The 13,361-nt window shown below is 51.7% G+C and overlaps 1 protein-coding gene across 1 annotated transcript in view; it reads left to right on the forward strand.

The window, feature by feature from the left end:
* LOC133340496 (T-box transcription factor TBX20-like) overlaps positions 1-13,361 on the forward strand; it is a 38,047-nt gene that overhangs the window by 14,286 nt on the left and 10,400 nt on the right. The window contains 5 exon segments of the mRNA XM_061548789.1: positions 3,752-4,058; positions 4,814-4,978; positions 5,552-5,660; positions 9,174-9,332; positions 10,152-10,228. Of these exon segments, the coding sequence (XP_061404773.1) occupies positions 3,752-4,058; positions 4,814-4,978; positions 5,552-5,660; positions 9,174-9,332; positions 10,152-10,228 (817 nt within the window).

Raw genomic sequence — 13,361 nt, forward strand, 5'->3', positions numbered from 1 at the left:
TTTCGAACGTCTTGACGACACGTGGCCTCGCGTTAATTAATGTAAAAACGAACCTTCACAACCCATTGTTAAACGTCTCCGCACCGATTAAGAGCCCGCTTGCTCTACTCACACCCACCGTTCACCACCTCGCTGCCCTGTATGGCTGTCCACAACGCACTGTGATCTATACGTGATCCATCAATCCTGCCTGCGGTACCCTAGTCACCTATCCAAGCACTATGCAGGTTCAATTCTGGCAAGCTTCAGAGGGACAAACGCCTTTAGGGGGTCCCCGAGACCAAAAGATTGCACTACAGAGAAATATATTCTTGGTTCTTTCAGTAAAGTCACGTAGAAGGGAAATAATATAAATATAAAACAATAAAAATTCTCACGACGTTTTGACTGCATTTTTTTTTGCTGTGGATTTCACACCTGATGATGATTGCTTGTGTTGCAGTCGAAACGTCGTGAGAATTTTTATTGTTTTATATTATTATTATTTTATTATTTCCCTTCTACGTGACTTTACCGAAAGAACCAAGAATATGAATCGCTGCAGTCACGAAAGCTTTGAATCAAAATTTTACAGAGAAATAGTTACATCATGGGTGCGCGATGTAAGGCACGTATTGATGTTTAAGTATTGTCAGGCTTACGGCCCTTTTGTAAATCCACAACTGGATGAGGGCCTCCTCCATACCGTGCAGATCGTGGGCGTTATTCTTGCCACACTTAACCACGCTGGTCGGTGCAGGTCGGTGAAGGTGGTGGAGTGTACACGTTGGCGTACCATGTCCACAACACATTCGCGCGCGGTGGCCACCCATCCAAGCGCAGTCCAGACTCCGCGCCGCTTAGCTTCCCATATCTGGTGAGGTCGGGCACGTTCCGTTGATTTGCTCCCAAGGTGCCCTCCGTTATCACTAATCCTTTATTTCGCCATTGCAGCCTCCCCTGTGCCTTTGTAGATATTAAACGATCCAGCGAACACTCATTTAGTCTCGAGACTAATTTTCAGGAGAGTCCTGCTTTTCACATTTGGCCGTTTCCCAGCTTGGTTACAGAATCAAAATATTTATTTATATTGGAGGATTTCGATTTAAAGCTTTCGTGACTGCAGGGATTCATCTTCTTGGTTCTTTCGGTAAAGTCACGTAGAAGGGAAGTAATAAAATAATACAAATAAAACATAATAAAATAATTCTCACGACGTTTCGGCCACAAAACAAGCAGCCGTCCTCAGGTGAAGACCAGGTCTGTCGAGGTGACAGTGTCTAAGCGTCATTTAGCGTCTAAGCGTCATTTAGTGTCATTTAGACGCTGTCGCCTCGACAGACCTGGTCTTCACCTGAGGACGGCTGCTTGTGTTGTGGCCGAAACGTCGTGAGAATTATTTTATTATGTTTTATTTTTATTATTTTATTACTTCCCTTCTACGTCACTTTACCGAAAGAACCAAGAAGAGATATTGGAGGAATCCAATGAGCTATAAAGCTCTTTATCACAGATGTCCAGGAGAGTGCGGGAGGAAAACCGTAGCGCTCGAAGAAGATCCCCGCGCATGCCGAGATGATGGCCCTCAAAGGCACCTGCAGATTGCTCAAGTACCTACTTGCTGTACTGTCGCCCACTGGCCCACCGCGTTGTGGAAACTGTACAGGTTTCCACAACCCACCGTGTCCTGCGTGTGGTCTGCCAACCCCAACTCCGACACGCTGGCTTAGAGACAACGGAACACGTTCGCGGTTTTCGCAGGCTCCCGAGTTGAGGCTGTTCGCGTTTTGCCACCTCCGATTGAAACCGCGGTTCAATCGCCCGCAGGATTGGCCATGGTGAAGGTTGGTGTCGTGGAGTGGCCGCTAACGGCGCGTGCGAGCAAGCGACCTTCGCCAGTCGACACCGAGACGTGCAATGCCGCTGACTTCCTTGAAGCGGTGGAAATGCATCGAGGGCCCACGGGCAGAAGGAAAGGGACCCCGGGCGCTGGGCTACGACGAGGGGAGATATCATACCACGTAGTAGGCTTCACGCAAGCCACGCTACGCTGCTGTGTGTACAAGTGGTGGTGCCATCTGTGTTGTACTTCACCGATTGGGTCCCATCGGGTTTCCTCGAGGGCTTCTGCCTCTGATACCACCTAGAAACCCAGTGGCATTCGTGTAATTGGACACGGCCTTACTGATTAGACTTGTCGGGGTCAAACTCGTTCAGGGGTGTGTTTCTTAATTAACAAATGCTGCTGTAAAGCACGCTTTTTGGAAGGGCTGCGGGTTTGTGGACTGCGGTGTTAATCATACGGAGTGAGACGGACGTTTAGCTGTGCGTTTTATTTAATTATTTGTTGCCGCTAATTGTGCCACGAAATCTCACTCAGCTCAGGTTCATGAAGAAGCAACCAAAACAGATAGAGCTCTCTTTTTCGCAGAAATGTTCCCATAATCATGGTTATTCGACACGGGTTTGCAGATCCGTGAGAAAAATGTACTTTCAGGTGACATTCAGGCTGTCAACATAGCGTGTAGGTTACATCACTACCGTAGTATTACATTAAGAGGTGTGGACATATAACCCATGTGACGTCCTACACACATTCGTGAAATTGGCCATATATCCAAATGTGGGGTCCACCTGAAAATTAGTCTTTAGATTCAGTGATATTTCACTGGTTACATTTAAGGGGAATGTATGAATTCTTCAACATAAATTCTCTAAGCCGGCATGAAAAGATAGCATATATCAATCTGTGTTCATGGCAGTAAACAAACATCGGAATCCTCAGTGTTTTTCATTCCGCAAGTTACCAACGGGCAGACGCGCAATTTCATTCATGACTCAGGTGGTGTAAGTTCCACTCCCATGATGGGCACCAGCGCTCTAACGACAGTCTCACCGGGCGCCACAACAGGAATAACGCTTGCACCGAAAAAGGTAATTGCCACAATAGGAAAACACCAACACGACATTTACGGTCATAAAAACCCAACAATGCGATGAAATACCACGTCACGAATAAAGCAACACCACCGGACCAGTTCTAACGGTACGTGGCCGCCCTTTTGCCATGTTTGTTTGACCATACTTCACCACGCTGGGCAGTGCGGATAGATGACGGGGCCGGGGGCCAGGAATCGTGGCCGCTGATGCCGGCAATTGAAGTCGGGCCACTGGGTAGATCGTGCAGTGTGCTAACCACTGTGCCACCGCTCCACCCATGCAAAGTCAAACAGCATCAATATGAAGTGACATGCTCACAACATGAATAATCTCTCCGTGAGAAAAGCCAAAATGTTTACGAGACTATACGACGCAGTGGCATAGTGGGGTTGGCATAGGCCCTGGTGCAGCAAATAAAACCGGGAGGAGGAGGGGGGGTACCCTCCCTCTCCAGCGTTCCCCCTTCTTTGTAGCCCGGCACCCAGAGTCGTCCTGAGGGTACACGGCAAATCGGGGCGACCGCCCTGGGCCCCCTACTTTGCCCCCCCCCCCATCCCCCGTGCTTCAGAATCATTATCAAGGACTGGAGGAATCCTTCGATTCGACGTCACGGTGTCGGTAGTAATACTTCCGGTCTAGTCTGAAGGTGTGCCGGGGGTGCAGGGGCCCTACCGGCACTTGAGTCCTCTCTGGCCCGCGGTCCCCGGTGCAGTTCCACCGCCTGCACGCTCGGTAGTGCCCCGCACACCACCACCTGGGGCCGAGCAACAACGCCACCGACCCTGACCTCCCACACCCCCCCCCCCCCCCCCCCCACGGCAACTCTCTGCAGAGAAGTTCGTGGAGGCTTCGCCGAGGCGGGACGAGGAGGACGAGGAGGGCGACGACGGCGTCACGTCGTCCGTGGCTGACCCGGCGGGGGCAGCGGATGTCCCGACGAGGAGCAGGGGCGGCCCGGCGGTGGTGGTGGCGACGGCGGCGGCGGCGGCGCCGGGGATGGAGGCTCTGATCCCCCCGGGGGGGTCGCCGGCTCCCAGCAGCGCGGAGCTGGCGAGCGTCACCTGCGCCCTGGAGACCAAGGAGCTGTGGGAGAAGTTCCACGAGCTCGGCACCGAAATGATCATCACCAAATCCGGCCGGTACGAGCAGCGCCTCGGCTCGGCTCGGCCCGGCCGTGTCGGTACAGGTCCTACCCCCCACCCCCCCCACCACCCCCACCACTCCGACCACCCCCACCACCCCCACCACTCCCATCACTCCCACCAACCCTGACACACCACACCAAGTATTCCCCCCTGCTGTGACTGTTGCGACTCGTGGGCTGCTACCGACTGGAGGCTACCAGCGACCCGGGAAATGTTCGTTGAGAAATTCGACCGCGTGGGTTTTTCGAGCTCACGCTGTTACAGCTGTCCGACGGGTCGATGGGTTTTCGGGGTTTCATCCAATGCTATAAATGGGAATAAATTACTGGGGAAACTCAAATGCCCCCCTCCCCCCCACTTCGAGATCACGATCCCCCCCCCCCCACATCTGTTAGATCTGAACTATGTAATAAAGCTATGCACGTACGTGTGTGTGTGTGCTGGAGTGTGGATCGGTAGTGTAGTGGTTAGCACACTGCGCTACGTTCAATTCCCGCTCACGGTTGAAACCAGTCACGATTATCCGAGCAGGTCCTGGGTCTCCGCCAGGTCGACTCAACCTCAAACCAGTACCTGGTGCGGTGTGTAAACGTCGCCACTCGGGAGACAAAGGCGTCACGTGCGCGGTGTCGGCCACCCACCCCCTCGTGCGCCAGCATTGCCGGCCTTCATAGGCGCTCGCTGACTGCACTTGCCCTACCAACGGTCTGTTGACGCTACGCTGGGGGACCTTTGTTTTTTGTGCACAGGCGCATGTTCCCCACGATCCGCGTGTCCTTCGGAGGAGTGGAGCCCGACGCGAAGTACATCGTGCTCATGGACATCGTGCCCGTGGACAACAAGCGCTACCGCTACGCGTACCACCGCTCCTCCTGGCTCGTGGCGGGCAAGGCCGACCCTCCGCTACCCGCGAGGTGCAACACGCGCGCTCGCTCGACACTGCCCGCACCACCTCCCGCCGCCCCACTGTGCCGCCCGTGCAGGGGACACCCATTCACGCTGCTTCATTGCGCTACCTCGAGATGAGCCAGCAACGTTCGGGAGAGCAGAGGCCCTCGTGAGAAGAGTTGCAAAAAAGGCTAAGACGTGTGGAGCATAAACCAACACGTGGACTCCGGTCATCCTCGCGGCGGCTTTTGGCGAGCCATCGAACACAGACGGTCACCGCATCGCGCGGCGATTTCAGATGCGCTTCCGCGACCGTCTGGAACGCTCTTCCGATATTAGGAAGTCACTGGAGCTATGCACTTTTAAATCACCTAAATTGCAAACTCATTTCTTTGGAACTGCTTTTTGTGTTTAGCTTGTTGTGGGGATAAAGAGGACCGAGAGACAGAACATCACAAACTACCGCTCAACGACTTGGCCATTCATACACCTTAATAGGCGCTCGCTAACGCCACCACCGGCCCCCGAACGGTCTTGCGTAGGCTGTACGGTGTGGGACCTCTGTCTGTGTGCGCGTGGCGCATGGTGCGTGCGTGCAGGCTGTACGTGCACCCGGACTCGCCGTTCGCCGGCGAGCAGCTGCACAAGCAGATGGTCTCCTTCGAGAAGCTCAAGCTCACCAACAACGAGCTGGACCAGCACGGACACGTGAGTGCCGCCCGCCCTCCGACTTCCCAGGGCGTGCCGCTGCCCTCGCCACGCGGTAGAACTCTCCGGCTCATCGGCAACCGTGTTTGGCCAGGGTATTCATTTCAGCCGGGAGCTGTCCGAGGCTGAGCTCTGGAAAAATATGTTTTTCCAAAGCTTGAGTTTAATGTCATTGGGAGGTGGTGGCTGGGGGGTGGGGGGGGTGCATGAAAGGCATGGGTGGAGGCAAGGGGTGCGATGGAGGGGAGTGGTGAGTGTATATTTGTATGTTGAACTTCTTTCACACCGTACGTAGCCAACCATGTTAATCGGAGGTGCGGGGGAAGGACAACAAACTAAAAACAAAAATAAATTCCAAAGAAATTAGTTTTCAATCTAGATATAAAAAAATGTAGTCGGCAAGGGGTTAGAGATGATACATGTCAGAGCACCGAGCTGGTAGCAATTTTAATTTGTGGATTTCAATCTGGGCAGCCACCAGTTAATAAACCGGGTTCTCACGCACAAGAAGCTGATGGTCTCAGTCCAGCTACCAATGGAGCTGGACTCGAACAAAAGACCTGTTTTTAACATATTTTGCTTTCACTTAATTTGCCATTCTGCCAGCTTTGAGGTTTACAAGAGCATTGGTTCGCTAGCCCCGTGATTAACGCCGCTCTAGCAGGGTGGCACGTGAGCGGGTGCAGCGCCAGCGGTGAGCACGGTTGGCTACGTACGATACAAAAGAAGTTCAGCATGCATAAAACTATGAAATCTTTTTTTTATTTTATTTTACTAGGTAAGGTCCACTGAGCTGTATAGCTCTTTTTTTAGATACGACCTGGCCACGAATAGTAGCTGACTCAACAAAGTGGCTAATCGCGTGTAAATTTATAACAGCCAAATTTATAGCAGCCAAACACTGTGTTTGCATGTTTATAAATATGGAGGGAAAAACCGGAAGACCCGGAGAAAAATCCCCGCGACCACAGAGAGAGAGAGAACATGCAAACTCCAAATATACAGTCGTCAAGATCGGGATCTAACCCACAACTTCCTGCATATCAGGCGAGGGAGTTAACATCTCTCCACCGCGGCGCCCCTTACATAGATACACCAAGTGTGGATTGGAAGCAATTGAGTTGATCTGTGAAGTCGCTTTCCAGAGGCCGGCTGTCTGACACACACTGCATTTTGGTAGTGTCCCAAATGGAAATATATTAATTGCCGTGACGTGATTATGAAAGTCACAACTGGAATATACTTCAATTAATAAAGACCAAACGAATGTTTAGTGCGTCCCCTTTGCTGAAACGAGCATGGGCCGGTGCTCATTTCGGCTGACGGGAGGAAAAATCAAACTCCGCACAGTTATCCCAGAAACCTACCTGCTGTATCACATCACCGTTGGTGGATTCTGACCGATGATGAAAGTGTCCTTGTCAAAGTCCGTAGACTCTATAGCTCCACAATAACACGTTGCTCACTTTAAACGTAACCAATAACGGTGCCGATGGTCATTTGTATTCGAACTCCTGTGAGCAATGCGAGTGCTAAGTTAATCTGACGACGCACACTTCATAAGCAACATTAGCACGGGCGGTTTACCAATTGGGACGTGGGTCCTTAATCAGGCTCACTTACCACTGACATTCATCCACGAGCACTCGGGAAAAAAATATCTCCCGCCGAGCGCCGCCAGAATTAAAACGCGGCAATAAATTACGGCTCCGTGCGCGATTACAGAAACGTAAAACCTGCCCGCGGAGACTTGACGGGCGGTAACAAATGAACAGCATTTCAATCACGGCGCTTGACGTTTGCGCGGATTTTAACCCTCACCCATCCACTGACCCCCCCCTCCCCGCTGTCTCAGGCTGTAATGAGATCACGATTGTGAGCGCGCGCGCGCGTCTCTGCAGGAATATTTACGTTTCCCATTAGGCGCCGCCTTGCGCGCCTGGATAGCGGCCGGGGGGGAGGGGGCATCCTTTAGCGGGATTATTCCTGAGCTGGATCAAGAGCAGGCGCGTCCAGTCCCGTATCATCCGATAACGCGCCGGGGAAATGGGATCAAAGAAATGGCATCTGCTCGCTTGAGGACACTGCGGATCCCACAAGGCCGAGGCATTGTGAGCCGATGTCACGAGCAATTTACTGACGCACGATAAATCTGGATACGTGGTACACGGCACGTTGTGTTGTGCTGTGTACAATATCCTGTGCAGAGAGCTCACCCCCCAGCTCACCCCCCCAGCTCACTCCCCAGCTTACCCCCCAGATCACCCCCCAGCTCACCCCCCAGCTCACCCCCCCCAGCTCACCCCCCCAGCTCACCCCCCCAGCTCACCCCCTCCCAGCTCACCCCCCCAGCTCACCCCCTCCCAGCTCACCCTCCCAGCTCACCCCCCCCAGCTCACCCACCCAGCTCACCCTCCCAGCTCACCCCCCAGCTCACCCCCCAGCTCACCCCCCCAGCTCACCCCCCCCAGCTCACCCCCCGCCCCGCCCCCACATTACGTAATGCCACGTATTGTCCGGTTGATGTGAAATGTTACAATGAGTTATTAAAGTGTTTCATTTTGCAACTTATGCCAACTTTTTTATTGGCATAAGTGGCAGTTTGGCCAAAGAGGGAACTCCAAATAACAATGGTGCTCATATGTTTGGATTCGATTTTCGCAGCTGGTGCTGCGTTGGTTTCCACACATTGCGCACTGGACATGGCGACCTGAGTTCAATTCCAAGTGGCCATGATATTTGAACTGGTCCTGACCACTCCGTTCACCTACCCACTCTGGTCTTCATGTTAAAGTATCTCCAAGCAATCTCCGCAAAACAGCAGAGCAGTGGATTGACAAAAAGCTCTAAGTTACTTATTATTTTTTATCGTAAATATGTGTGTGGGCGGGAGTGTACGTGCGTCTGTGTGCGTGTGTGCGTGATTTTGTAGTTGTATTTGTGGTGAGTGCATTGTGCTGTGAACCAGACGTGTGTGACCAGCATATATTAGAATCGGGTAATGTTTCTCTAAACAGGCAGGACCTTTCACCCCGGAGTGTTGCTGAGTGAGCACTGTTACTGAGACCACCCTTTAACCCTGTCACTGCTGCTCCTGCTGCTACTCTGATCCTGCCAGTGCTTCTGCTGGTGCTGCTGCTTCTGCAGCTACTGCTGATGCTTCTGCAGCTACTGGTTCTTCTGCTGGTGCTGCCCCTGTTTCTGCTACTGCTGCTGCTTCTGTAGCTGCTGCTGCCTCTGCTGGTGCTACTGCTTCTGCAGCTACTGCTGATGCTTCTGCAGCTACTGGTTCTTCTGTTGGTGCTCCCCCTGTTGCTGCTACTGCTGCTGCTTCTGTAGCTGCTGCTGCCTCTGCTGGTGCTACTGCTTTTGCTGCTGCTGCGGCTTCTGCAGCTACTGGTGCTTCTGCGGGTGCTGCCCCTGTTGCTGCTACTGCTGCTGCTTCTGTAGCTGCTGCTGATGCTTCTGCTGCCTCCGCCATTTGTGTGACTCTCCTCCGTTGCTCGTCTCCAGATAATCCTCAACTCCATGCACAAGTACCAACCGCGCGTGCACATCATCAAGAAGATGGACCACACCTCGTCCCTCGTCAACCTCAAGTCGGAGGAGTTCCGCACATTCGTGTTTCCAGAAACTGTCTTCACGGCCGTCACCGCCTACCAGAATCAGCTGGTGTGTGCGCGTGTGTGTGCGCGTGTGTGTGTGCGTGTGTGTGTGTGAGCGTGTGTGTGTGTGAGCGTGTGTGTGTGTGTGCGTGTGTGTGTGCGTGTGTGTGTGTGAGCGTGTGTGTGTCCGTGTGTGTGTGCGTGTGTGCGCGTGTGTGAGCGCGTGTGTGTATGTGTGCGTGTGTGTGCGTGTGTGTGTGCGTGCGTGTGTGTGTGTGCGTGTGTGAGCGTGTGTGTGAGCGCGTGCGTGTATGTGCGTGTGTGAGCGCGTGTGTGTGTGTGTGCGTGTGTGAGCGTGTGTGTGCGCGTGTGTGAGCGCGTGTGTGTGTGTGTGCGTGTGTGGGGAGCAGTGGTGCAGCTGTTGGTGCACTACGAAACCGGCGACCCGAGTTCGATTCCCGCTCACGGCCAACACCGATGACGATTATCTGAACCGGTCCTGGGTCTCCCTCAGGTCGACTCAACCTCAAATTATTACCTGGTGCGGTGTGTAAACATCGCCACTTGGGAGACAAAGGCAACCCGGGCGTGGTGCTGGCCACCCACCCCCTCGTGTGCCGTGCCGGCCTTCAGAGATGCTCGCTCACAGTACTTGCCCCAAAAGTGTGTTAAGGCTACAGGGGGGAAGTTTGTCTTTGTGTACGCATGTGCATGCGTTCAAAAAAAGACCTACAGACGTTTCAAAGGGCGCTGTGAGTGGTGTGATAATTACCAGCATCCAATTCTTATCACGTCACACATCATTAGTGAATGACGTCCACCTGATATAGATTGCCTCTCCGAGGATTGACTAGGCCTTAACCTAGTACTGGGCGTGTCCCCACAGATCACGAAACTCAAAATCGACAGCAACCCATTCGCCAAGGGATTTCGTGACTCCTCACGTCTCAGCGACCTGGAAAGGTGAGTCTTTGGGCCGGTAACACCACTTGACCCCGCCTGGCTATTCGATAAATGTATACATTTTTTCATTTAACGTTGTGGTGCAGTACAGCATCTGTCGCAATAATAATTATAGTGACGACTTGTATAGCGCCGTAACGTGGCAAGCTATTACAGTGGCACTTGCAGGGCTTATGAGAACTCATAACATCCAACATATACGAATATAAAATAACTGCTTCTTGCACGCACGGTCCGATGCATGCATGGGTGAGTTGTAAGGAGACATTCCGATCGACAGATCAACGCATTGCGTTACATCCCTGGTAAGCATATTGTTGATGGTGTTGGAATGTCCACAATCACACTCGTTACCAAATGAATATATCTGCGGAGTGGTGGAGTGGTGGTTCAGCGCTTAGCGCAATGCACCCTGAACCCCGTGACCTGAGTTGGGTTTTCGGGCAGCAGTAAATCATATTCTTAGGTTTTTTCGGTAAAGTCACGTAGGTAAAAAATTAAAATTAATAAAAGTAAAATATGGTCAAACAACTCCCACGTGGTGAGTTCTTCATCCAGCGGTGGAGACCCAGCCCTGTGCTCTGCCACTCGAGATCCCAGAAGCGTTGACTCTTTCTTGAACACGGCCATTATGAGTCCTCTCATGATGAGTGATGGACAGAGGCACCCAGCCCCAGGGCTCAAACCCATGACCCCGGCAATTCCCGGTCAAGGGTCGTCTTAGCCAACGATGCTTATGTGGTATATAAAATGAGTACCACTTTGGGGGGTTGACAGCGGTTGTCCTACTCACTCCTGCCAAAGCAAAGAAAGTCCACTGCTGATTCATTGCAACCAATGGGAATATGGTGAGTTGACAAATACTTTGACAATTGTGGGGTGTGTTGATTGTTAAAATAGGTGGCCATGAGCCCACGAAGAGAGAGTGCGTAAATCTAGTCTCGTAGTGGTGCCAGCTCAATGTGTCAGATACGGCCATCACGAGTTTGCAGAGAGAGCATGCCAGAGAGACACCAAGCCCAGGACTCAAACCCGTCGTCTTCACGATGCCGGGCTCAGTGTTTCAGACACGACCATCATGAGCCCCCTGAGAGTGAGAAGGACACAGAGACACTCTGTCTAGGATTCAAATTCACCATTTTTCCGATGCCAGCTTGGTGTTGCTGTGGCGAGATGTTAACCTCCTCGCCCCGTACACAGGAGGTCATGGGTTCGATCCCGATCCCGACCCTGACGCCTGTGTGTTTGGAGTTTGCGTGTCTCTCTCCCCGTGGTCGAGTGGATTTTTCGTCCGGGTCCTCTGGTTTTCCTCTCCACATTGAGAATCAAAGTTACGATTGCAGAGTATTTGGCCGCTGTAAATTTCCACACGATAAGCCCCACTTTGTTGGGCGATCATTTGCGATAGCCAGGTCGCTTGTGAAGAATAGCTACACAGCTCAGTTTTAGTGCTTTTAGTCTCAGACACGGCCATTATGAACCACACCCCCCCATCCCAAGCCAGCCACGTGGCCAGCTCCAGGCCGTGCGCGATCGCCAGCGTTGGGGCCGACACTCTGCGGCCCTCTCGGCGCGCAGAGCCGAGAGGGCGCGCGAATGCAGCGCCCGGCAACCCCCCACCACCCCCGCACACACCCGGAGGAGTCTGGGGCTGCCCATTGTGGAGAGGTCACGGCGGCTCCAGCCAGACTCGCACCGGCTACTCTCGTAATGGTTTTACGTGTCCCTCCCCGTCGTTCGCGTGCGGCAGATGCGCGCGTCTCTCGGCGGCCCGGCGCGGCGCGGCACGCAGGAGCCACAATGGACTAGGGGCAAACAATGCTCCGCGATATTGACCGTTTGGACAAAAAAATCCAAATAAAATGCACGTTTTTTTTTTCATTATTCATGAGCCACCGTCAGCGAAATTGAATAGCTGCTCACGAGGCATCGCTCGTGTTTGATACGGAGATCCATACCGGGAACAAAGATCATATGCCCGGTGCTCTGAAACGTCCAATTAAAACACTTTAGCAACATAAACAGGCACTCTGTCGCAGACATAAATCCACTCCTTCAGATAGAATATGTACGTACGGGCGGACGCATGAGCCATCATTCCAAACTGACATTGAGGAATTACATGTAATGCAAAGCAACGATATGTTTACAAACTTGGAACGGTGGCATGGCGGTGAGTGCACTTGCGACCTGGGGTTCGATTCCCAGCCAAGGCTGACAGTGGCGAGTGATATCCGTGAGGGTCTGGGCCTCCTTCAGAAACACACGCTGACTGACATGGTGAAGTATAGTCAGACCAGCAATGAGTTGGGAGGCCTTCTTCCAGTCGTGGATTTCACAGAGAGCTGGAAACCATTATTTAGTTCAACAGAGTAAGTGCTATTCTGTTGGCTGGACATTATTTGATTGATGAAACGATTGAAATTATTTGTATGACGAGCCTGAGTTCGTTACCCTTTGATCTTATCCACAGCGTGAATTATTGGATAATGACTCAAACTTACGCCTGGCCTGCAGCTAAAGTGTGTGTACTGTATACTTGTAGGGATTAAAGTAAGAGGGTCTCCCTGCTCAAACAGGTTGAGGGTAACGCTCAACTCTGTTGAGTCTCGAGTCAAAGGTGGGATGGGAGCTCTACATTGCTATGGAAGGGCCATGTTTATATCATATTCTTAGGTTTTTTCGGTAAAGTCACGTAGGTAAAAACTTAAAATTAATAAAAGTAAAATAAAAAATATATATATTATTTTATATAATATTTTTATTTTACTTTTATTAATTTAAATTTTTTACCTTCGTGACTTTACCGAAAAAACCTAAGAATATGAATCCTTGCAGTCACGAAAGCTTCAAATCTAGAATGTTTATATCAGTAGGAAAATGTATAATCGTCATTATCATCAGCGGTGATCAATCCACCACTGGATGAAATCCTCCCCCAGCTGTGGCCGTCTGTCACGGATCATGAAACATTTACAGTTGAAAAATGAATTGTTGCCAAATTTATAGCTGAGATAAGCGCGGTTGTAACATTAAGTTTTTGGTTGGGTTTAATTAATTACATTTATGGTCAATTAATTCATTTTCCGATGAGGGTAACCCCACATCGTCATCATCATAATCCGTCCAGGGT

Source organism: Lethenteron reissneri, chromosome 9 (genome assembly GCF_015708825.2).
Source record: "Lethenteron reissneri isolate LAM-NWPU_2019-01 chromosome 9, ASM1570882v1, whole genome shotgun sequence".
Lineage (NCBI taxonomy): Eukaryota > Metazoa > Chordata > Hyperoartia > Petromyzontiformes > Petromyzontidae > Lethenteron > Lethenteron reissneri.